We start from the raw sequence: 20,853 nt of genomic DNA, 5'->3' as shown, positions 1-20,853 counted from the left end.
TCAGAGCATCTGACGTTGAAAAGCTCACTTGAAACTTCTGATATATCTAATCGGAATCTTTCTGAAAAGATACTAGGCCTATCGATACATAAAAATGATTTCAACAACATGAAAATCGTCGGGCAATTCAACAAAGGTTTTATTATTGTTTATAAGAGGGATACAGATGACATATTAATTATTGACCAACATGCATCTGACGAGAAGTTCAATTTTGAGAAACTTATAGATGAAACAGTGTTTGAGAACCAACCTTTAGTTGTGCCTCAGAAAATAGACTTGAATACAATTGAGAGGCTAACAATTTTGAACAACCTTAAAATCTTTGAGAAAAATGGGTTTAAATTCAAGACATGTGTTGTTGGTGAAGAAGGGGAGGTGGAATCGGAGGTGGAAGCGGAGCACTTTAAACGAGAAGAATTGTACCTCACAGCCCTACCCTACTCCAAGAATACTATTTTTGATTTAAAAGATCTAAACGAGCTAATACAATTGGTCGAAGAGAAAGGGGCCTCCACCATGTCGATTCCTAGACCAAGTAAGGTTAGATCGATGTTCGCAATGAGAGCATGCCGCTCCAGTATCATGATTGGGTCATCATTGAGCAGGCTCAAAATGGAAACTGTCGTTCAGAATCTTTCTGCTCTTGATAAACCTTGGAATTGTCCCCACGGTAGGCCCACCATGAGACATCTTGTTAAGATCGATCAATGGAAGCCTTTCACTGACGACTATCAACTAAATTAGATCCATAAACACGCAGCGTGAAACAAGTAAAAACGGGTTAGAACATCCTCATTGAATTGTCCTGATTAGGAAATTGTGTTGATCTGAAATTTGAAGCTCCCGTGATAGAGCGTGGAACAAAAATGCTGCAGCCCAAATTTCTGGTTTTCCCCACTTTAGGCCTTTGTGCACTATCAGGACTCAGGTAACTATAAAACAACCCTCTCTGGCCTTGATTTTTTAATGAATATAAAGAAACCCTTACATACTTAACTGAAATCATAATTCAAAATGTTGTAATTGTCTGGGTTGCATCGAGATCGAGCATGTCAGACTACCTTAGTAAGCTACCAGAAGACCCGGGAAATATTGTCTTGAATTATACCACAATTGATGGGCTTAATTCGGTGACTTTTGCAGATTTAGATGAATATTTGAAAACCATTGTTGTTTTGGCAATAGTGTTTGGCACACGAATAGGGCTTTCGGCCATAGCTCTTCCCGTTAATTTCTTAGTCACTAAAAACAAAAGGTCTCCTATTTTCATCTTGAACACAGCATGCTTGTGTATTCTATTCTTGCAATCGTGTCTATTTTCAGTTACTTTGACAAAATATTACAATACCATTGCCTTCTCGTTTTCAATGTATGAGAATGTTGATACTTTGGCAAGCAATATTTCAATTGCGGCCAACGTCTTATATGTCATTTTAATTGCATTAGTGGAAATCTCCTTTTGCTATCAAGTTTATATCATTTTTGAGTCTCCACAAACACATTTGAAAAGATTGGGCTATGTTGCTACCGCTCTTTCGGCTTCCCTTGGCCTTGCGTCGGTTGTCATGTATTTCATGTACATGGTGTACTCAAATATTACGTTTTTGAATCCGAGCTCGAGCAGACCCGGCTACTTGGTTAATACGCCTTTGATTTTGTTTGTCACCTCGTCGTGTGCAATTTGCTTTATGCTGCTATTGAAACTTGGTGTCGCAATTCGGACCCGTCGTTATCTAGGATTGACACAGTTCAATCTATTTCATATTTTATTTGTGATGACATTCCAGACAATGATTATCCCAACCGTATTGATTCTCATATCCTTTAATGCCTTTTCTGAAACAGATCAATACTCTTCACAATCTTTTTCTGCTCTTGGTACAGCACTCATTACAATTTCATTGCCACTGACTACTATGTGGGCAAACTCTTCGGTGTCTAACAGTACTCCAAGCTCGACCGTCGATATGTATTCCCCATATCCATCAAGTGATGATAATAAAACACTTGCCGAATCACCACTGGACTATTACCCAAAATCATCACTGAGTGATTCAGAAAGCTTTCCTGGTATGACAGCTGATCCAGAGAAGCAGATAATTGGTGACTATCAAATGAAGGGCATGGAATCTTCCGCTAAAACTGACGAGGAATTTTGGAAAGAGGTGGAGCTCTATACCAAAGATTTGGATAAGCATTCACAGAACGGTAGTATTCATGATTCCGGAATTAAACACAAATCTGACAACGTTTTTTTGTCACACAAAAAATCTAGTTTTACGTCTAGTCATTCCTCCAACTCGTTCGGTTCGAGACACGTTTAGATGCCTTTTTAAAAATCTATTTTCATGTTCAATGCGCTCTCCTCTCTTTATAATAATCAAAGTAATCAAAATCTGTGGGTCTAACTTTTTTGAGGTGCCGGCAAAAATAGTCGACGCCTAAAATGATACAAGACGTCAAAGTGTGATTCGAAATCACTACACATAAACTGTTATAGTGGCTTTAGCGTCGACATTATTTTAGGAAGAACTTTTGTTCATTGGTAAAACATGTACAGAAAAGTGAATATACAAACAATTCTAATTGATATGATATATCAAACAATAAAAAACAAAAGGTTGCATGATGGCTCAAAGTTAAAGTTCAATAATAGGAGCTATCGTAAGAAAAATTAGGATAGACAAAGAAAGAAAGAAGTTCAGTGTAAATTAATTAATAAAGTAAGTGGCGGACCAACAATTCATCAAACTTCAGAGATGGGGCAATTATCTAAAAGATTAACAAGCTCAGTAGTTTCTTGGTCGTTCAAAAAATATCCAATCTCATTGATTTCTTCTTGAGTTAACCAATCCAGCTCAGCAATCTTTGAGAAATAAGAAAGGATTGTGGTACTGGCAGTTTCCTCTTCATTTTGTAATGAGGAAACTGTCTCTGTGATATTGTCATAAACAATAGTCCCGTTGTCGGCTAACGCAACTCTGGAATACAAGGATCCATCAGCTTTAGAGAGTGTATAGTTATGTAACATGGTACCTGTTCCATGATTACCAGCTGATGATATCGTGAAGTTAGCTGTACCATTTTCCTTTGATTTGATTTCAAACATAGGATCAAGGCCAGAGTATAGGCCAATATTGAACTTAACAGTAAGGTTGGTAGTGAAGGAAATATCGGTGTCAGCCACTCCGTCCTCTTCGGTGGATGTGACTGGTGGTAGGAACTTGAGCTTGTTCTTCAAGGTGTTGTTAGTCAACATTGTGAAATCCTTGATTGGCTCAAAAGTTAATGGATCTAGTTGAGAGACAGAAAGGTTGGATTTCAAAACTGATAAGTCGGACTGAGAGTCACCGAACTTAGTGATAAGAATCAATGAGGTTTGGTTGGCGCTACTTTCATAAGAGGTAACGTTCGTTGCTTGGGTTCCATCCTTGTAAACGTAGGTGATGTTACTTAATAGAGCATTTTGGTATGAGGCTTTCAAAATCTGAGTTAAAATCCCCGAGAAAGGAGGAGCAATGGCAAAGCTTTTGATGGCTGTTGTATTGTCGATAGATTCCAAGGTACCAAAGGAGTCATCGACAGTTTCATCTTCCCATACTGCTAAGGAAGCTGAGGTAATCCAGTTGGAGCCAATGCCTGACTTGACGACTGTCTTTTCATCATCGTCAATACAGTTGGTTATTTCGATGTCCAAAACAGAAGAAGGAGATTCCCATAACAAAGGTAAGATTGGGGTCAAGTCAACAAAGTAAGGCACGAGGTCGAAACTGCCGGTTGAAACAATTGGGTTCCAAAGTGTTGGCGAGACGCCGCCGGAGAAAACGTATGGTTTTGGATTTGTAGAGTGGACTCTGATGCCGTTGACGTAGACGTTGATGACTCTGCAAGAGCCATGGCCGTAAAAATGGCGATTGTGGGCAAGGAAGTAGTCCTTGTACTGGTCCACGACGTTGGAGAACCAAAATTCCTCGGCTGCGTTACCGGAAGTGGACACAAGCAATGCCAACTTGGTTGTGTTGTAGTTGACTGCCGGCAGCTTGATGTTGGAGAGCGGAGAGTCTGGGTAGTACACGATTGGGGGAACATGGTCGCCCACAGTGGATGGCGTTAATGGAACAAACGTTGGGTACGAGTTGTTTGAACCGCCGAAATGGTCCTTTGCCTCTTTGGAGCCCTCTGGGTCATTGAAAAACAGAGCGTTAATAGTGACGTTAAACGCACCGGTGAGTTTGGAGGTGACCAAGTTGTCCAACTGAACCAGCAAATTTCCCTCCTCTTTGAAGAGAGACGAGTAGAGCGTGACGTCCTTTTGGGAGTAGGAATGAGACAACTTGCCTGCAGGCTCGATAGTGGAGGATCTCCAGATCTCGGTGTCAGCCAAGTAGACGTGGAGCAGTCTGTCGTACTGTACTCCCTGGACGGTGGTGTCGAGGGTGAGCACGATTCTGTTGTAGGTGATGTTCGACGGTGGAGGGGTGTATTGCACCTTGGCTGGCTTGTTCCAGGAAAGCGCAAAAGTGTGGTTTAGCAGCTTGGACGAGTACACCGGGGAAGAGACGTTGGAGTAGGGCATTAGCGGTATGTCAATGACCTCGTGAGGCAGCGTGGCATTGACTTCCTCGATGCCGAAGAGCGGGTCCAAGACGTTGTGGAGCGAGAAAACCGGTTCGTCGTCCACAAGCGGAACGGCCTGCATCTTCGACATGGAGCATGGCTCAAATGGCTTGAAGCTGAAAACATCGTTGATCAGAAGATACCTGATACACACGAAGACCGGTATCCAGAGCAGCGCAAACTTCATGACCTTCTTCTTCGTGGCCAGCGCCAAAGGCCCTGCACCAAGCCGGCCCTTCTCTCCAGCGTCCTGTCCCCTTTCTCCCACGTAGGGTGAGTACATGCCTTCCGCCTTTTCTGTATAGCCCTCCTTTGCACCATCTTCCTCATATCCCTCCTTTTCGCCCTCAGCGGAGATCCCCGAGACGTCCTTTCTCTGGGTGGTGTCTTGCGGAGCCGCCTGGCCCAAGACAATCTGGTTCCATAACGACCATTCTCTGTGTAAGGCGCCCTGTTTCATTGCAATGTTTCTTGTGGCAGAGCAGCTCTTGTTGTTTGCAACACCACACTGTAACGATTTTTCCGTGAAGAAGAGGACGTGTAGATGCATCCATCCAAATACAGGAGCCGCCTAGGGCAGCAGCCACAGATGGTGAACGCAGCCCCCAGAGCCGAGCCGGTTTGGTTTGCGAGATGCGGTATCGGAGGGCCGATAAGAGTGACGGGAAAAAACTAAAATCTGGGTCGATGGGCGCAATCGACGCGTCGGCGGCAGTGGCAGGGGGACGAGGGCGCCTCGGCGATTTCGTCGTTAAGGGGCAGCGGGAGGCAACATGAATCGGAGAAGCCAAGAGGCTGGGCCGGGACGGCATGGTGGATGGGAAGAAGGAAACGTTTTGCGTGGTCAGTTGCGGAGCAGGGTGAGTAATTGTGCAAGATGAACATGTTTGAAAGTCTTCGGAAGATCTTTGCCTCCTTCAGAACTGAGGAGGAGGAGCGGATCTACTCGAGAATGGCGTTTTTCAACTTTATCGGGTTCATCGCCGTCTCGGTGACGTTCTCCTTCTTCGCCACCAAGATCTTCTAGACGAGAGAAGGAGGCGAGAGAGGGGTGAGAGAGGGAGCGAGAGGGGGGGAGAGAGGTCCGGGTATGTAGATTGCGTTTTGTATTGAAAGTTGTTTTTATAGTAACAATAGATGAGAATGCAGTAGATAATCACTATACAGGATGTATGTACAAGTAATCAGGTAGCAAAAGTAAAGGTAAAGGAGGGGGGAGGGGGGAGAGAAGGGGGGAGAGACGGGGAAAAAAAGGAGAGAAAACATTTAATAAATAAGGAGGTAAATATATGGTCACAAAAGGAAAAGAAATCTAGTTTCCAATCGATATCGGCACAGGGCCGGTATCCTCTAATTACAGTAGGTAGGCTTTTGCCATTTCGTAGGCTGTCCAACTGATGGCAGTGGCCGGCACGTTGAAGACGACTCTGGGCTTTAGGCCCCTTGTGAAGGAGTGGATCCCGCCCTGGAGGTAAAGTCCTCTGGCGGCAGACACCAAGCCGTGGGCCTCCGGTATGCTCTTTGTCTGGAGGACGGTCTTGATGCAGTCCAAGGGCGTGGTGATGGCTGCTGCAAAGGCCCCCGAGATGCCTCCGCTGACACAGTGGATGATTGGGTTGTAGTGCTGGTCCGGATTGAGTCTGTCAGAGGAGAACTCGTAGATGCCGAAGTTCAAGGCAGCAAAGGGGATGCTCAAGATCAAGGTGGTGGGGTAACTGACAAAGAAGGCTCTGGGGCCCTCTGTGCGGTAGATGTGGGAGGAGGTTTTGTATATCGACCTGAAGGTGTGTGTGTTGTTGTTGTTCTGCATTCGTTGCTTGACCACGTCAAAGGGGGTCATCAAGGCATCGGACGTGATGGTTGCCGCAACACCACTGACGCTGGCAATCAACGGATGCTTCTCGTTGGTGACGATGAAGTTCGATATGTTGTTGATGTTCGGGGTATCTTCATTAGGTGGCTCGTTAGAGGTACGTGTTGTTTGGTCGTTATCGTTAGTGTCATTAGCTGCGTGCGCAGAGGTGTGGGCGGCGCTGGCCCGACGGCGCTGGCTCAAGACGTTGTTGCACAGGGCGGTTTTCGTGGTCTCGAACACCAGGTAGTAGATGGCGTGGGCCGGGCCGGCGCCTAGAACAACAGACGACACCCCCCGCCAGAGCGCAAAGGCGCCCTCGGAGGCGCTGATCTTGGAGAACGAAGCTATTATGCCGTCGGTGGACTTGATTTTGAGCGTCTGCATCCGGGTCTTGATCGAGTCGATCGGGAACATGATTGTGTGCTCCATCACGCCGGCAAAGGCGCCCGCCAGCAACTGCGACACCAGCGGCGAGTTGTCCGGGAGCGCCTCGTAGTCTATTTCGAGTGTCTGCGACATGGCTGTGGTCGGTTGGTCTCTCTTTGCTTGGTCCGTGGATCCTTGTTTGTCTGTGTTGCTTCCTCGTGAAAAGTAGATGGCCAGGAAAGACAGAAACTCAGCCTACGGTGTGTGTCTGTGAGGATGTGTGTGTCTGTGTGTGTGTGTGTGTGTGTGTGTGTGCTCAGCGTAAACCAGCTAGCATAGGGGACGACGGGTGTGTTCGTTCGTGTGCACTCAAGGAAGTGTCTCCTTGCTTGTTTCAATGGTTCTTACTATGTCTGCAGCGGTTCCGGAATGCGCCTCTGAATCTCGGGCTCTGTCTCCTCGGGTCGTCGTGCCAAATGCTTCTCTGCGGTCAAGCCTGTCGTTGATGATGGGAACCAGACGCCTCCTCCACACCTCGTCACGGCACCACAACCCGGCCTCTTTGCTCTACCTCCTCCTCCCTCCTCCTCCTCCTCCTCCTCCTCTCGCTTCGCTCTCGGTGAATGGGGGCCGAAGAATTTTCTTCTTTTTTTCACCTCCGCCTTCTCGATCGGGCCCGCTCTATTGCCCCGTTCAGGCCGCCGTGTGGATGATCTCATCATGTCTTGTGCTCCTACGTCTACCTGGCTATCTACACGTCCTATGTACAGGTGTGGGCGACTAGAGAGTGAACTCCTTCAGGGTCTGGCGGGCAAGACGCTCCTTCTCCTCCCGGCGCTGTCTGATCTTCTCGGCCTTGAGGGCCTTCTCCTGCCTGCGCTTCTCCCGCTTGTCGTCCCGGTCGGTGTCGGCGTCGGGGCGCTCGATGCCCTTCACCCGCAGCAGCAAGCGGCTCTCGAGGAAGCCCTTCTTCGGCAGCACGTTGGCTTCGGGGAGGCCCTGCAGCTCGTGGAGGTTGGCCTCGACTATCGCCAGCATCTTGCTGCGAAGAGCCCGCTCGACGTCGTTGAGCTCCTTGCGCCGCTTGCTGTAGACCTCCATCTTGTCGGCGCTGGCGCTGTCGGCGCCGCTGGCGCCGCCGTGGGAGCCGTGGTTGTCCTTGTCCAAAAAGCTGCGCTCGTCGAAGACGATGTCGACGTCGCTGCCCTTCTTGAGGTGGTTCTCGATCTCGAACTTCTTCTGGCCCGTCAAGTCGTTCAGGTTGATGTTCCAGGCAATCTGCACAACTTTCAGCTCGCCGCTGCTGCCGTCGTCCTTCTTCTTCTTCTGCTTGTCGAGTATGTTGCTGCGGCTCAGCTTGAGCTTCTCCACAACCTGCTCGCTCAAGTACTCGCCGTACTGCTTGATCGCCAGCTGTCTCTCGACAACCTTGAGGATCAGCAGCTTGCTGCCGACCACGAGACCGTGCTTTTCCGCGTCATCTGCTTTGATGCTCCGGTTGCCGACAATGACTATCCCTTTCTCACTGAGGACCATATCCTGGAACGCATCCACCACGTTCACCACCTGGACAACCCCTCCGCCCTTGATCACCTGCACTAGTCCGCGATCGTTCTCCTTCATCGCCATCGCTATGATCCTCTTGGCGGCGTCCTTGTCTCTGTCGTTTCCGCTCTCCAAAAACAGGAACTTCTTCTTCTGTCTCTTCTCACCCTCGGCATCATAGCCGTTCCGAGCTTTGTAGGTGTTTTTAGAATCCCTCTTGGACTTTCCGCCGCCAGGGCTGTTTTTGAACTTCGATCGCTTATCGGCATAGTCACCTCGGTTCTTGAACTCTTTTTCTCTCGGTGGGTATTTCTTGTTGCCATATGATGTTGGACCCGCATCTCTGGTGCCAGAACCCGATGAAAACTCAGCCCTCTTAAACTCTCTCGGTTTGCCCTTGTATGGCTTGTTGCTCGAGCTTCCATCTTCCCTACCATTATAGCTCTTCGTTTCTCCGCTCACGCTTGCCTTACTTAGTAGGCTCTTCAAATCGGACATACTCGAAGCATCCTGGCTCTTGGTTTTGGCGTGGAAGCCACGAGTCAGGTTATCCACTCCCAGTCCACATCGACGAGGAAATATGCTCTGCTGTTGCAGTATCCTGTTCAACATAACTCTGGACATGCCGGATTTGCTGGTTATTCCGGTTTCCTGTGAAGCTACAGCTGCATCTCCAACTCAAATTCATTATACTCTTCGAAGTTCTGTAAGGTAAAACTAGACATTGAAAATTTCATGGACCAGATTTGCGGAGTAGTTACGTAAGCAGCATGCGTTGTACTTTTCTTCAACCGAAGAAGTTGCAGAGTTAATCGAAAAAACATATTGCTTACCGATAGCTTTAGTTTCATGTTTATAATTTGTAATTTAGCGTATATAGTTTTTAGGAGAACGGCTTAAAAAGTCTTAAAAAGAAGGAATACCTTCATATTCATCATATCCTAGAGCAAGGTTCATGTTCTGTAAACATTGAGTACTTGCACCCTTGAGTAAGTTGTCAATACATCCTACAACAACAAGTCTGTCGCCAGCCTCGCTGAGTTTGAAACCACCAATGGCACAACCCTGCTGACCACTAATATCACGAACTAATGGAATTTCTTCACCGAGAATCTTAACCAACTTCTCGCCCTTGTAGAATTCTTTGTATATTTCCTCAACCTTTTCGGCGGTCAAACCGTGATTTTCCTTCAATGGTATGTTCACAGTCATTGCAATACCTTGGAACCAAGATCCAACATGTGGCATGAAGGAGACACCATTACCAAGTTGAAATCCAACTTCTCTTTCATGAATGTGATCCGTTAGAGCATAAGGAATCATATTGTCCTTCAAGAAATTTGGATCATTTTTGTTGGACGGTTTGGTTCCGGCACCAGAATATCCACTAACACCGAAAATGTTAGGCTTGGAGGTAAAGCTGAAGTATTCCTTCATTGGTGCAAGAGAGAGTTGTGCGCAAGTCGCATAACAACCTGGATTTGAAATCCTATCTGCCATCATGATACCCTCACGGCCTTTTAATTCAGGCAATCCGTAAGTCCACTTACCGGTTTCATCAAATCTGAAATCAGCACCCAAGTCGATAATCTTACCTTTACCCTTCACTTCTTCAATAGCTTCGACAAAAGGTTTGCAAACTTTGTTTGGTAATGCCATTATCCACATGTCAATCTCCCCAGCTTCTTCAATCCGCTTGATATCATCAAAGGAAAGATTCGAGTATTTGATATGGGCCTTCTCATACCCTTGTAAGTTTTTACCAGCAAGTTCACGGGAAGAAACGTAACCAACGTCTAAATCTTGATGCTTGTTCAACAAAGAGATCAAGTTCTGTCCAGTGTAGCCACGGGCACCTATAAGTGCAACCTTTTTAGAACCAAAATTGAATCTGGAAGAATGAAATTTACGAGTTTGAGTTTTTGATGCAAAAACATTGCTTGTGCAAGTGGAGGTTTGGTTCCCAACGAAGTTGTTGATCAAATCTGTGGCTTTGTTTAGATCGTTAATACCGTACCAAAAAAGAACCTCACCAGGCTTGGTGTAGGAGCCTTGAGATTTTGCAAAAAACCAGGACATGTTTTCGTCGGTCTCTGGAATGATCCAATACAAATTTGGGAAATCTTTTTCCAATAGTCTGAAAATGTTATCTGTGACATTGTTTAACCATCCTGACTTGGAAACAACCAACTTATCAAGCTTGGAAATCGAACCATCAGAAGATTTCTTGACAACAGCCAAAACTTCCATAGGTTCATCCGCATATAAACGGAAAGTACCTGGAGTTAAAGAGGCAATGTATTCATCAACGTCATTGACTTCATCGGCCATCTTACTCTTCAACAAAGTAGTGTTTACTTTTGAAAGGTCATCATAAGCAGTTAATTTATAGCCACGACGGATTAATGTTCCTGCACCAGAATCAGTGAAAAGTTCCTTCTGTAAATCGTCAACATTGATGATTGCGACGGATGATGAGCGTGGTAGGTGCATTAACAAATCACGAATTTCTTTTATCTTCAACTTGGTACCATACTTAACCCATGGTTCTTTCAATAACTCCTCATACTCTTCATCCAAGTTGATGGCGCTAACTTTTGCACCAGTAGTACCATTAATAATACCGCCCTTTTCATTTAAGTAGACGATCTTCAAAGGTTTAAACTCTTTGGCAACCATACCTGCAGCAATATCAGCATTAACATTCAATAATTGACCTGAAGATGTCTCTGCTAAGGAAGTCAAAATTGGCAAAGCACCCGCTCTGATTGAAGCTTCAATCGGTTCTTTATTTATCGAGTCTATCTGACCAACTAGTTTATATTTTTTCTCATCAAGATAGTGTGCATTGAAAACACCACCTGTGATTGGTCGAGCTTTGACACCCATCTTTTCTAAAGCGGTAACTAGTTTCAAATTTTGCTCCAGGAAACATTTTCTAACAACTCCCATGGTTTTAGGATCAGTTATTCTAATACCATCAATGTAATCAGGTTCTATTCCTTCATTCTCCAGAATTTCATTGATTTGGGGACCTGTACCATGCAAAACTATAGGATAAAGACCCAAGTGATAAAGAAATGCAAGACACGACGCCAATTGCGGTAATTGTTGAGTGATAATCGCACCACCGACTTTGATGACGGCAAATTGTTGTTGTGAAACGGATGTAAAATATTTCAAATATTGTTGAACCTCACGCTTGGAACCAATATTGTTTAGTAACTGTATAACAGTTGATCTGGTAGAGTAAGATCTGGATGAACACTTTTTATTCCAGAAATTGTTTGATCCACTTTTGCAATTGAAGGAAACCGGAGTTGCTCTGTATGCAACCAAGGCAAAGAACGATTTGTTTCCTTGAGCGGACCTAGTTTTCACAGTGTTCAATAACTTCGCTAAAGGCATTTTGGTTGCTATTCTCTAGCTGTTGAAAGTGGGAATTATAAATAGAGCAAGCGGAAAGAATCTAATATGTTAAGAAGGAAGACAACAAAGAAATGTGACAGGGTTAGCTAGCTCGACGACGACGAAAAATTTTCGATTAAGCCAAATGAATTTTGGTGGCCACCAAAAATGAGTCAAGCTTACCGCGTTACCGAATTAGGAAATCGGCGTTGAAGCAGCATTGTTACGTAAGCCACTAGTCAACAAACTCGATCATAGCATATACGCAGCTGTGAACAGGTGACAGCCTTTGTTATTCAAACTCGGTATTCAGTGCTGAGGCCATTGCTTTACCTTATTGGCATTGGTATGAAATAAACGTATGTTGGGTTGTGGGCATTTCAGTTTATAACAAAAAGTTCAATATATACTTGAATGTCCGTCTATGAAAAATCTAAAATACCACATATGTCTAACGCCGAGTTAATGAGCTAAAAGACATGCTACGGATTCTGATGGTGTGAAGAGCATTTGATGTTACAGAGTAAGCAAGAAAGCTGCTCATGGTTTACTGAGGTTCAATTCAATTAACACTTGAAGATCACGTGACACATGCTGAATTTGTCTTTCATGTTTTTTTCAATCTTTGAACAAATATTTTCGAATGTAGTGTCATACTTCTCTGCTGCTGCTTGGGAAAACGAAGTGTACTCAAAGCTGTCAAGTCATACATGAATGACAGAGCCATTGCTCAAAATGTCTCCGAGTTGGTTTTAGGGACATATGCATTGCCTTATAAAAAGTTGGCTAAGCATTTAACAGATAAGCAAATCAAGCAGTTGATTAATGCTAGGCCAAACAACGATGAGTTTTCGGTACTATCCGGTATAGTTTATTGGCACGGAGAGGAACTAAGTAGTATGAAACTAGCTTGCTTAACTACGGGTGTCAAATGTGTGCCCGATATAAAATTGCAAAACTCTTGCGGAAAGCTTGTTCATGATTTGCATGCCGAAGTTTTGTCGATACGTTCATTTTCATGGTATATTATGGAGGAAATTGAAAAGCTTGAGAACCAAGAAGCCAGTGATTTGGTTGAGTTTGATAATCTGGGGAAGTATAGACTAAAAAGTGACATCAGAATTGCCCTTTATATTAGCGAGGTTCCATGTGGAGATTGTAGCTTAGAAGAACTCTCGCAACTGGATCCAGTGCCATGGAAGGAAGGTCCAGAGAGCTCTAATGCGCTCAGAGGAAGATCATCTTATACACAAGTGGGAAAGGTGAGGACAAAACCTGGAAGAATGGATTCACCTATCTCTTTAAGTAAAAGCTGCGGCGACAAACTGACTACTGTCAGCATGAAGGGCTTACTCAAAGGCATTGTGGCTGATCTCATAAACAATAGCCATGTTCTGCTAGACTATATTATCTTACCGGCAGAAAAAGCCCAAAAGAACAGTGCTAGCTTGGAAAGATGTTTCAATGAAAGAATTGATTTTACAGCGGTGGAGTTCTATCACAGATTCAAAATTTTGAACTGTTCGGATGACATCGTTGCAAAATACAACAAATTGTTGGAAGCAAACAAGTCAGGGACATTAGGGATCGACAGAGAGAAGAAAAAAAGGGCATGTGACTTATCTCTTGTGTGCATTCCGGAGTCAAAAGTCATCGAGGTTATCAATGATGGGGTGAAAAACGGAAATAGTATCAAAACAGTTTTAAAAAACGGAAGAGGTTATAGCATCTTGTGTCGGTACTCCATGTTTCAAAAACGTATCCAATTGGACAAATCGTGCAACACTTACAAGTCCTATCTTGATTGGAAGAAAAGGGCCAGCAATGCAGAATACACAGAAAAAGTCTTGAGAGCCAAAAAAAGTCTCGGAACTTGGGGTGACTCCACGTTCGATGACTTTACACTTGGGGTATAACCTGCAAAGTAGGTCGGCACTACTTCGAAACACATTTTTTTTCAAATATATGCACAGAAATAGTTATAGAACAATAGAGTATATAGGATGAAGTTTCTAGATTTATGAAAGAAGTGAAAGAAGGATAAAGTTGGAGCGGGAGAGAAGATAGTTGCAGAAAAAATGGGTGGGCGACTGGACTTCTAATTTGCAGCAGCGTCATCTTCATCTTCATCATCTTCATCATCGCTTCCTTCGTCTATGTCGTTGTCCTCAGGTATATCCATGACATTTTGGTCGAAAGTTGAAGCGTATTCTGCAGACTCCAACGCCATTTTGATCTGCTCGTTCGAGTGCCCTACTATGTCGATGGGCTTCAAGTTTTCCTTATTTCTGATAGAAGGATCCGCTCCACAGTTGATCAATTCGTTAACTAGAAACAATGCATATTCTGGATCTTCGAAGGAGTAGGCAGCTGCATAATGTAATGGTGTGTTACCGTTCAGGGTGGCCTTTATGTTGACATCAACTCCTTCGATATCCAACAGTTGATCCATAACTTCATAGTTACCGTATTTGGCGGCAAGGTGCAAGGCTCCGGTTCCCGATGGATCCTTGGCAGAGTTTATGAGCTCAATGGCTTCTTGAGGCTTATCATGGTATTTCGATAACAATTCCTGCAAGAGATCTGTGTTATTTCTGCGTGCCGCCTCGAGCAGTTGCTCCGAAGGTGAGGCACCTACCGTGGAGATTTCCTTTGATGCCATTCTGTAACGTAGACTCTTTCTTTTGTGCCTGCTCTGTCTCTCGTTCCAACTACCACCATTTGTACTTCTTACATCATGCTTACCCATTCACTCACCTAAGATGTCTTTGGAGTTCCTGGGAGCCGCAACTCCCATAAGAGGTGATATACACATCCGTGCACCGTACACCGCTTTCATGATTTCGTTCGGATTTAACTTGCTGAATAAAAATATACTTTGACCGATCTGGTTTTGATGACTCTTTACAGTATTCCAAACTTCGAAAGCTAGAAGAGAATAAGCTGATAGCATATTATGGCAGGAACTACACATGGCAGTGCAATCGGGTATAGTATCTGCTTACTCTGGGGTGAAGCCAAGAAGTAGATTGGGCTGCAATGGATGCAAAAAGCTCAAAATCAAGTGCGACGAAGTCAAGCCTACCTGCTCACGATGCAAAAAACGTGGTAAGGTTTGTGTATACTCTTTCGAGATGGTTTTTCAGAACCAGTCGCTTGCAGAGAACAAGAAAAAAGTCCGGATAAAAGATTATGAGTTAATGCAAAATGATGAGAAAAGACTTCAGCGTATGGCCTTGATCAAATCAACAAATACCGTGAGCAATAATGAAAACGAGTTGTCTACATTTCACAGCGAACCTATGTCTACTACAACTTTGGGGTCCTTTGTTCTGAAAAGCTCTGGTGCAGATGTTGTACCCGGCGACGGCTCATCAGATTCGGGTGTTCATGTGAGCTCTGGTGGTTCATTACCATATCGAATGGCATCGTTCATACCAGAAAGTAAAATTCCACTCTTGCCACTCCCTGAACATCTTTTGGACCATCCTTACTACAAGGATGCTTTCAATTTTTACAAGTACTTTACTGCACATTTCATTGTGGCGGCCACTCCACAGATGTACAGATCAAATCCATTTCATAAGCTGATCCCCCAATTTGCAGAAGAGAAAGAAAACGGATGTCTCCTTGATTTGTTGGTCGCTTATTCTTTGACCCATCGGAGTATGGTGTTGACGGATGAGAACTTTACTCCGCATCTTGTTGAATTGTTGATATCAAGAGGCATATTCAGGCTTGTTTCTTCTCTCAATGCAACTACGATGGAGATCAAATGTGAAGTTGTATGTGTCACTGCCTTGCTTATGTGTACTCAGAAAATCTTTTCTGGGGATGATACCGATAAATACAAGGAAACGATAGATTTATGCAGAAAGGGATTTGAGCGGTTCATTGATAATGACGAGAAAGTAAGTAAACTCCCGAACGGAAAATATCAGCTAACCGAAGAAGATAACTCTTTTTCCTACTTTCTACTCAGCTGGATAGGATATCTTGAAGTTATTGGAATGATGATGGCTATTTCGCCAAAAGATTTTAGAATGCCGTATAGGCCAAATCCCGTTTTCGAGAAGGTTGAACTGAAAAAGAAATCAAAAATTGATCTTTTCTTGGGATTTGACATCAAGTTTCTGGAAATATTCGACAAACTGATACCTATACTAAATATGCTAGAAGAGCGACATGAAGTGGATAGAAACTCGATTCCAACAGACATTTTGTCTCTGGCACTGGAGTGGGAGCACGAGCTTAATTCTGCCTACACCGATTTCCAGGCTGCACCTCGTAACCCGGATGATCCTACGGAATCTGATCGTATTTTAAATGCTTCGAACGATGCGTTCTATTTTACGGGACTTCTTCATCTTTACAGGAGAATCTATCGAATACCGAGAACTAGTTCTGTAGTTCAAAAGATGGTGCAGAAGATTTATGATGTTTTCAAAAATGATATAGAGTCGGCTTCCAGTGCCGAGAATTGTGCAATTCTTCCCCTATTTGTTGCAGCATGTGAATCTATATCTGAAGAACATAGACGATTTTTCTACGACAGGTTTCAAATTCAGTTTCTTGGTGGTAATTTTCCTGCCGGGGATGTTCTCAAGATATTGAACGACACATGGAATACTGGTGATTCCTGGGTAAATGCCGTTAAAAGGGTGAGAAAGGAAAAAGGTTTCTTTTTGATTTGACGCATTGCCAAAGTTTTATTTGAAAAGTGTATAAAAAGGTATAAAAAATCTAAAAAGTGAAACAAATAAAAACTCTAAACACTTCTTTTCTTGCTTGGTTCGAAGGGCATGAAAAATGCCAAAATAGATAAACATCCAATAACTGCACCACATACCCAGATTGGAACACTCGACCCAGTTTGGGAACCGTACCAGTAAATGACGGGTGAAAATGCACTTGCTATTCTGTCAGCAACCAAACAGAGTGCGACCCCGGTAGCACGGGCTCTCGTTGGAAACACCTCTGGGGTGTAGGCGTACAAGCATGAGTAATAAATGTTGATGAAAAAGTAGGTAGCAGAACCAAACCCAGCATCTGCACTAGGTGTTCTGCAAGTGGTGTAGGCAAACAAGATGGCCATGCACGATAACGAACCAAAAATCATCGTACCTCTTCTTCCCACTCTAGGGATCAAGATCAGGGCACCCGCAAGGATTGGGCCAAAAATACCAACAAAGTTATCAATGGTGGCATTTCTGTAGACGATAAAAGGGGAGCTTCCAGTGGACCCGCCGTGTGTTGAAATGTAAATGTATAGGAAGTTGTAGAAGACCGAGTAGGCGATTCCAATGAAGAGCCAGGACGTGATGATCAAGCAGGTGGATCTAATCACCAACTTGTTTGAGAAAAGGATTTTAACGTTTGTGCGTGTGGTCAGCCACAAGCCCCGCAAAGCTGTCCGGATGCTGGTCACTTTGGAGGTGTCAAAATAGGTGTGCTCGACTTCACCGCACGCCCTGAGCTGCTCCAACGTCAACGAGCACGGTCTGTTGTACTTTCGGGCAACAGCCATGATGGCCTCGTAGGCCTCTTCGTCTCTGCCTGTGGAAACAAGAAACTTGGGTGTTTCGCCCAGTCTCAACACGAACAAACGCAACAACGCGGCGCCTAGCACGATTCCGGAGTTGGTGTACCAGCAGTATCTCCAGCCTCTGTTCATGCGGGAGGGGCAGTCTGTTGGGTCGGAGCAGGAGTTGTTTGGGATGAACGCCCACGAGATCAACGACGCAATGGTCTGGCCCACTCCCCACCACGCAGCCATCGAGGTGTTGAGGTAGTGGTACTTAGAAGGGAGGAACTCGAGGAAGACGGCCACGTCGGTGGCGAGGTTCCCGCCGGCGGCAACGGTGGAAAGAAACATGAAGATGCAGTACATGGCGTAGCTGGACGTGCCGCCTGTGAAGAAGCCGAAGATGGAGGAGAGGAGCAACGACGAGTTGAAGGCCAACTTCCGGCCAATCAAGTCGGCGCCGAAACCAAACACCACCGACCCAGTGATCAGACCGGCAAAGTAGATCTCCGTGGAGATAGGGTACCCGCCGCCCTTCATCTGGTAGTCAACGTACGTCTTCACCGCAGACTGCACCATGGCCATCTGCGAGTCCACCGAGTACCCGAACCCGGCGATGCAGAAGAGCTGAGCATGGAACCATGTGAAGCCGATCTCGTCGATCGCGTTGTTCACAAGGTGGATCTTTCTCCGCAACGCCAAGTCCGAGTCCTCTACCACAACCAGGTCGTCGCTGAAGTCCATCGAGCCTTTCTCCAGCGTGTCCAGAGACGACGACGAGTCGCTGCCGTTGTTGAACGTCTCGCTCGTCACCTCCGTAGCATACTCGTCCTTAGGCTGCACCCGCTCCTGCGTCAGCCCCTGGTTCCCCTGTATTCCTGCAATGTCACTCATCGCACCAATGGATCTGTAGACCACCCTTTTGTCAACCAGGAGCAGTGCCAGACCAACCACTGCAGCTTTTCCAGCCAAAACCGTCCCTATTTAAACGCAAAGGTGCCGCTTTTCACATGGCAACCCCATCTCCATCGCTTCCACGTCTTTTTTTCCCTTTTCGCCAGCCTTTCGGCTTCCCTGCCGAGCATTATCTGCCTCTTTCTCTTCTCCAGTCCCTTATCTCGGGGCTGTGACTGTCGCTCTTTCTGCGCCGTTGCACCTGGCATCCGTTTGCGCTAGCCGATGTACCTCTGAATACGTTCTACAGCGGTTGCAGTAACCTGTCTCGAGACCCACCCGGGAAGTAGACCGGTTCTCCGAGCGTGTCGCCTGAGCCCTCCGAGCCCTCTTGCCCCGATAAAGAGACGAAGCGGCGGCAAGTTTTAGTGGTGCGGCAAAAATAAGGGCACGTGCCTGGGGAGGCTTCCGGTTCGGGGGGCTGGAGGCCACGGGGGTGTAGAAAGCAGAATTGAGGCATAAGAATACACAGGTTAAAACTAGACACTTCTCTGCTTGCTTGGCTCGAAGGGCATGCAGATGGCCAAGAGGGCGAGGGAGCCGACGATGGCACCGCAGACCCAGATGGGCACGCTGGAGCCGCTCTGCTGGCCAAACCAGTAGGTAACGGGAGCAAAGGAGCCCGAAACACGGCCTGCAACCAAGCATAGGGCAACGCCGGTGGCACGGGCCCTTGTAGGAAACACCTCCGGGGTGTAGGCGTACAAGCAGGCGTAGTAGATGTTGATGAAGAAGTAGGTGGCGGAGCCAAAGCCGGCGTCGGCGCTCGGGGTTCTGCAGGTGGTGTAGCCGAACAAGATGGCCATGCCGGCTAGGGCGCCGAAGACCATGGTGCCTCTTCTGCCGACGCGGGGGATCATGATGAGGAAGCCGCCGAGGATGGGTCCGAAGATGCCGACAAAGTTGTCCAAGGTGGCGTTACGGTAGACGACGTAGGTGGTGCTGCCCGTGGACCCGCCGTGAGAGGCGATGTAGATGTACAAGAAGTTGTAGAAGACCGAGTACGAGATGCCGATGAAGAGCCACGAGGTGAGGATCAAGCAGGTGGACCTGACGACGAGCTTCGCTGGAGAAGAGGATCTTGACGTTGGTCCAGGTGGTGAGCCAGATCTCCTTGAGGGCTGCGGTGAAGCTGGTGGCCCGGCGGGAGTCGAAGTAGGTCTGCTCGATCTCGCCGCATGCCTTGAGCTGCTCAAGGGTCAGCGAGCAGGGTCTGTTGTACCTGCGGGAGATCTTCATGATGGCCTCGTAGGCCTCCTCGTCTCTCCCGACAGAAACGAGGAACTTGGGCGTTTCGCCGAGCTTCAAGACAAGCAAGCGCAGCAGGGCGGCGCCCAGCACGATTCCGGAGTTGGTGTACCAGCAGTATCTCCAGCCTCTGTTCATGCGGGAGGGGCAGTCTGTTGGGTCGGAGCAGGAGTTGTTTGGGATGAACGCCCACGAGATCAACGACGCAATGGTCTGGCCCACTCCCCACCACGCAGCCATAGCCGTGTTGAGGTACTGGTACTTGGAAGGGAGGAACTCGAGGAAGACAGCCACGTCGGTGGCGATGTTCCCGCCGGCGGCGACGGTGGAGAGAAACATGAAGATGCAGTACATGGCGTAGCTGGACGTGCCGCCTGTGAAGAAGCCGAAGAGCGCCGTGAGGATCAAGGACGAGTTGAAGGCGATTTTCCGGCCAATCAAGTCGGCACCAAACCCAAACAGAATCGAGCCCGTGATCAACCCGGCGTAGAAGATCTGCGTCGCCACGGGGTACCCGCCGCCCTTCATCTGGTAGTCAACGTACGTCTTCACCGCAGACTGCACCATCTCCATCTGCGAGTCCACCGAGTACCCGAACCCGGCGATGCAGAAGAGCTGCACGTGGAACCACGTGAAGCCGATCTCGTCGATCGCGTTGTTCACAAGGTGGATCTTCTTCTGCAACGCCACGTCGCTGTCCTCCACCGCAGTAAGGTCCTTCGCCATGTCCGCAGGGAGCCCCTTTTCCAGATACTCCCCGCCGGACACCATGTCGCTGGCAGACTCTCTGTCTGCGGCGTCCGCGTTGGTCACACCAACGTCGTAGTCTTGTTTTTCAGACATCGTGTGCCTAATAGTGTATGCTGCTATTGCTGTCGCTGCCGCTGTCGCTGTTACTGCTGCTACCACTCACACTGTTCCGTCCCCACGTCCACCAACACAACTCCTGCCGTCTCTGCACCATCCCCGACCGCCTATTTATACCACCCACCCTCCACCGAAGCACCTTATCGCGTCCTGTACCTGCCTGCCACTGTCTGCCACCCACTATCTATCTGTTATCTGTCTCACCCCGCTCGATCCTCGACGCTAGCTGCGCGTACCTCCCTCGGAGTAGCAACTGTTGCAAGATAACGGTGGCTACCCGCGTCCCCAAGACCATGCAACCCGTTGCGAGCCCACCGATAAGGGCCTGGCCTGCATGCCCTATCCTCCTGGCCTCTCGGCTTCCGGCCCCCGATCCTCCACTTGCTGCGCTACCCGCTGCCGCCGTCATTCATTGCGGAGGAAAGCACGCTTTGTCGACCGCAATGGACTGCTCGCCTGGGATGTG

At 46.8% G+C, this 20,853-nt stretch overlaps 10 protein-coding genes across 10 annotated transcripts; 4 read left to right on the top strand and 6 right to left on the bottom strand.

Moving 5' to 3' along the window:
* Positions 1–72: 72 nt before the first annotated feature.
* PICMEDRAFT_18974 (hypothetical protein) lies at positions 73–696 on the top strand (the record flags this gene model as incomplete). Its single annotated transcript, XM_019162097.1, has 1 exon — positions 73–696. A coding segment is annotated over one exon (624 nt), but the record flags the coding sequence as incomplete, so codon positions are not given.
* Positions 697–1,052: 356 nt separating this feature from the next.
* On the top strand, positions 1,053–2,327 carry PICMEDRAFT_72297 (hypothetical protein; the record flags this gene model as incomplete). The annotated part of the gene is made up of 1 exon (XM_019164152.1): positions 1,053–2,327. One exon carries the CDS (start codon positions 1,053–1,055, stop codon positions 2,325–2,327), a length of 1,275 nt encoding a protein of 424 aa, XP_019017322.1.
* Positions 2,328–2,502: 175 nt separating this feature from the next.
* Positions 2,503–5,171, bottom strand: PICMEDRAFT_16124 (hypothetical protein; the record flags this gene model as incomplete). The annotated part of the gene is made up of 1 exon (XM_019161094.1): positions 2,503–5,171. A coding segment is annotated over one exon (2,422 nt), but the record flags the coding sequence as incomplete, so codon positions are not given.
* An 803-nt stretch (positions 5,172–5,974) lies between these two features.
* On the bottom strand, positions 5,975–6,994 carry PICMEDRAFT_33852 (hypothetical protein; the record flags this gene model as incomplete). Its single annotated transcript, XM_019162848.1, has 2 exons — positions 5,975–6,520; positions 6,680–6,994. 2 exons carry the CDS (start codon positions 6,992–6,994, stop codon positions 5,975–5,977), a joined length of 861 nt encoding a protein of 286 aa, XP_019017320.1.
* Positions 6,995–7,621: 627 nt separating this feature from the next.
* Positions 7,622–9,010, bottom strand: PICMEDRAFT_72295 (hypothetical protein; the record flags this gene model as incomplete). Its single annotated transcript, XM_019164151.1, has 1 exon — positions 7,622–9,010. One exon carries the CDS (start codon positions 9,008–9,010, stop codon positions 7,622–7,624), a length of 1,389 nt encoding a protein of 462 aa, XP_019017319.1.
* Positions 9,011–9,215: 205 nt separating this feature from the next.
* Positions 9,216–11,839, bottom strand: PICMEDRAFT_16121 (hypothetical protein). Its single transcript, XM_019161093.1, has one exon. It carries the CDS (start codon positions 11,792–11,794, stop codon positions 9,293–9,295), a length of 2,502 nt encoding a protein of 833 aa, XP_019017318.1. The 5' UTR covers positions 11,795–11,839; the 3' UTR covers positions 9,216–9,292.
* A 665-nt stretch (positions 11,840–12,504) lies between these two features.
* PICMEDRAFT_72293 (hypothetical protein) lies at positions 12,505–13,710 on the top strand (the record flags this gene model as incomplete). Its single annotated transcript, XM_019164150.1, has 1 exon — positions 12,505–13,710. One exon carries the CDS (start codon positions 12,505–12,507, stop codon positions 13,708–13,710), a length of 1,206 nt encoding a protein of 401 aa, XP_019017317.1.
* Positions 13,711–13,946: 236 nt separating this feature from the next.
* Positions 13,947–14,438, bottom strand: PICMEDRAFT_25155 (hypothetical protein; the record flags this gene model as incomplete). The annotated part of the gene is made up of 1 exon (XM_019162383.1): positions 13,947–14,438. A coding segment is annotated over one exon (492 nt), but the record flags the coding sequence as incomplete, so codon positions are not given.
* Positions 14,439–14,766: 328 nt separating this feature from the next.
* PICMEDRAFT_72291 (hypothetical protein) lies at positions 14,767–16,488 on the top strand (the record flags this gene model as incomplete). The annotated part of the gene is made up of 1 exon (XM_019164149.1): positions 14,767–16,488. The coding sequence occupies one exon, from the start codon at positions 14,767–14,769 to the stop codon at positions 16,486–16,488; it is 1,722 nt and encodes a 573-aa protein (XP_019017315.1).
* A 2-nt stretch (positions 16,489–16,490) lies between these two features.
* PICMEDRAFT_16117 (hypothetical protein) lies at positions 16,491–20,794 on the bottom strand. Its single transcript, XM_019161092.1, has 2 exons — positions 20,208–20,794; positions 16,491–18,017 (listed from the first exon to the last, which is right to left on the bottom strand). The coding sequence occupies exons 1-2, from the start codon at positions 20,361–20,363 to the stop codon at positions 16,563–16,565; spliced, it is 1,611 nt and encodes a 536-aa protein (XP_019017314.1). The 5' UTR covers positions 20,364–20,794; the 3' UTR covers positions 16,491–16,562.
* Positions 20,795–20,853: the final 59 nt, after the last annotated feature.

Source organism: Pichia membranifaciens (assembly GCF_001661235.1).
Source record: "Pichia membranifaciens NRRL Y-2026 unplaced genomic scaffold PICMEscaffold_3, whole genome shotgun sequence".
Lineage (NCBI taxonomy): Eukaryota > Fungi > Ascomycota > Pichiomycetes > Pichiales > Pichiaceae > Pichia > Pichia membranifaciens.
This window is presented reverse-complemented; position numbering and strand designations above follow the sequence as displayed.

Coding starts and splice junctions, on each gene's coding strand:
- PICMEDRAFT_16117 (XM_019161092.1), bottom strand. CDS start 20,363: ATGTCTGAAAAACAAGACTACGACGTTGGTGTGACCAACGCGGACGCC. Junction 18,018..20,207: donor CGGTGGAGGACAGCGACGTG/GCGTTGCAGAAG, acceptor GACTCGGACTTG/GCGTTGCGGAGAAAGATCCA.
- PICMEDRAFT_16121 (XM_019161093.1), bottom strand. CDS start 11,794: ATGCCTTTAGCGAAGTTATTGAACACTGTGAAAACTAGGTCCGCTCAA.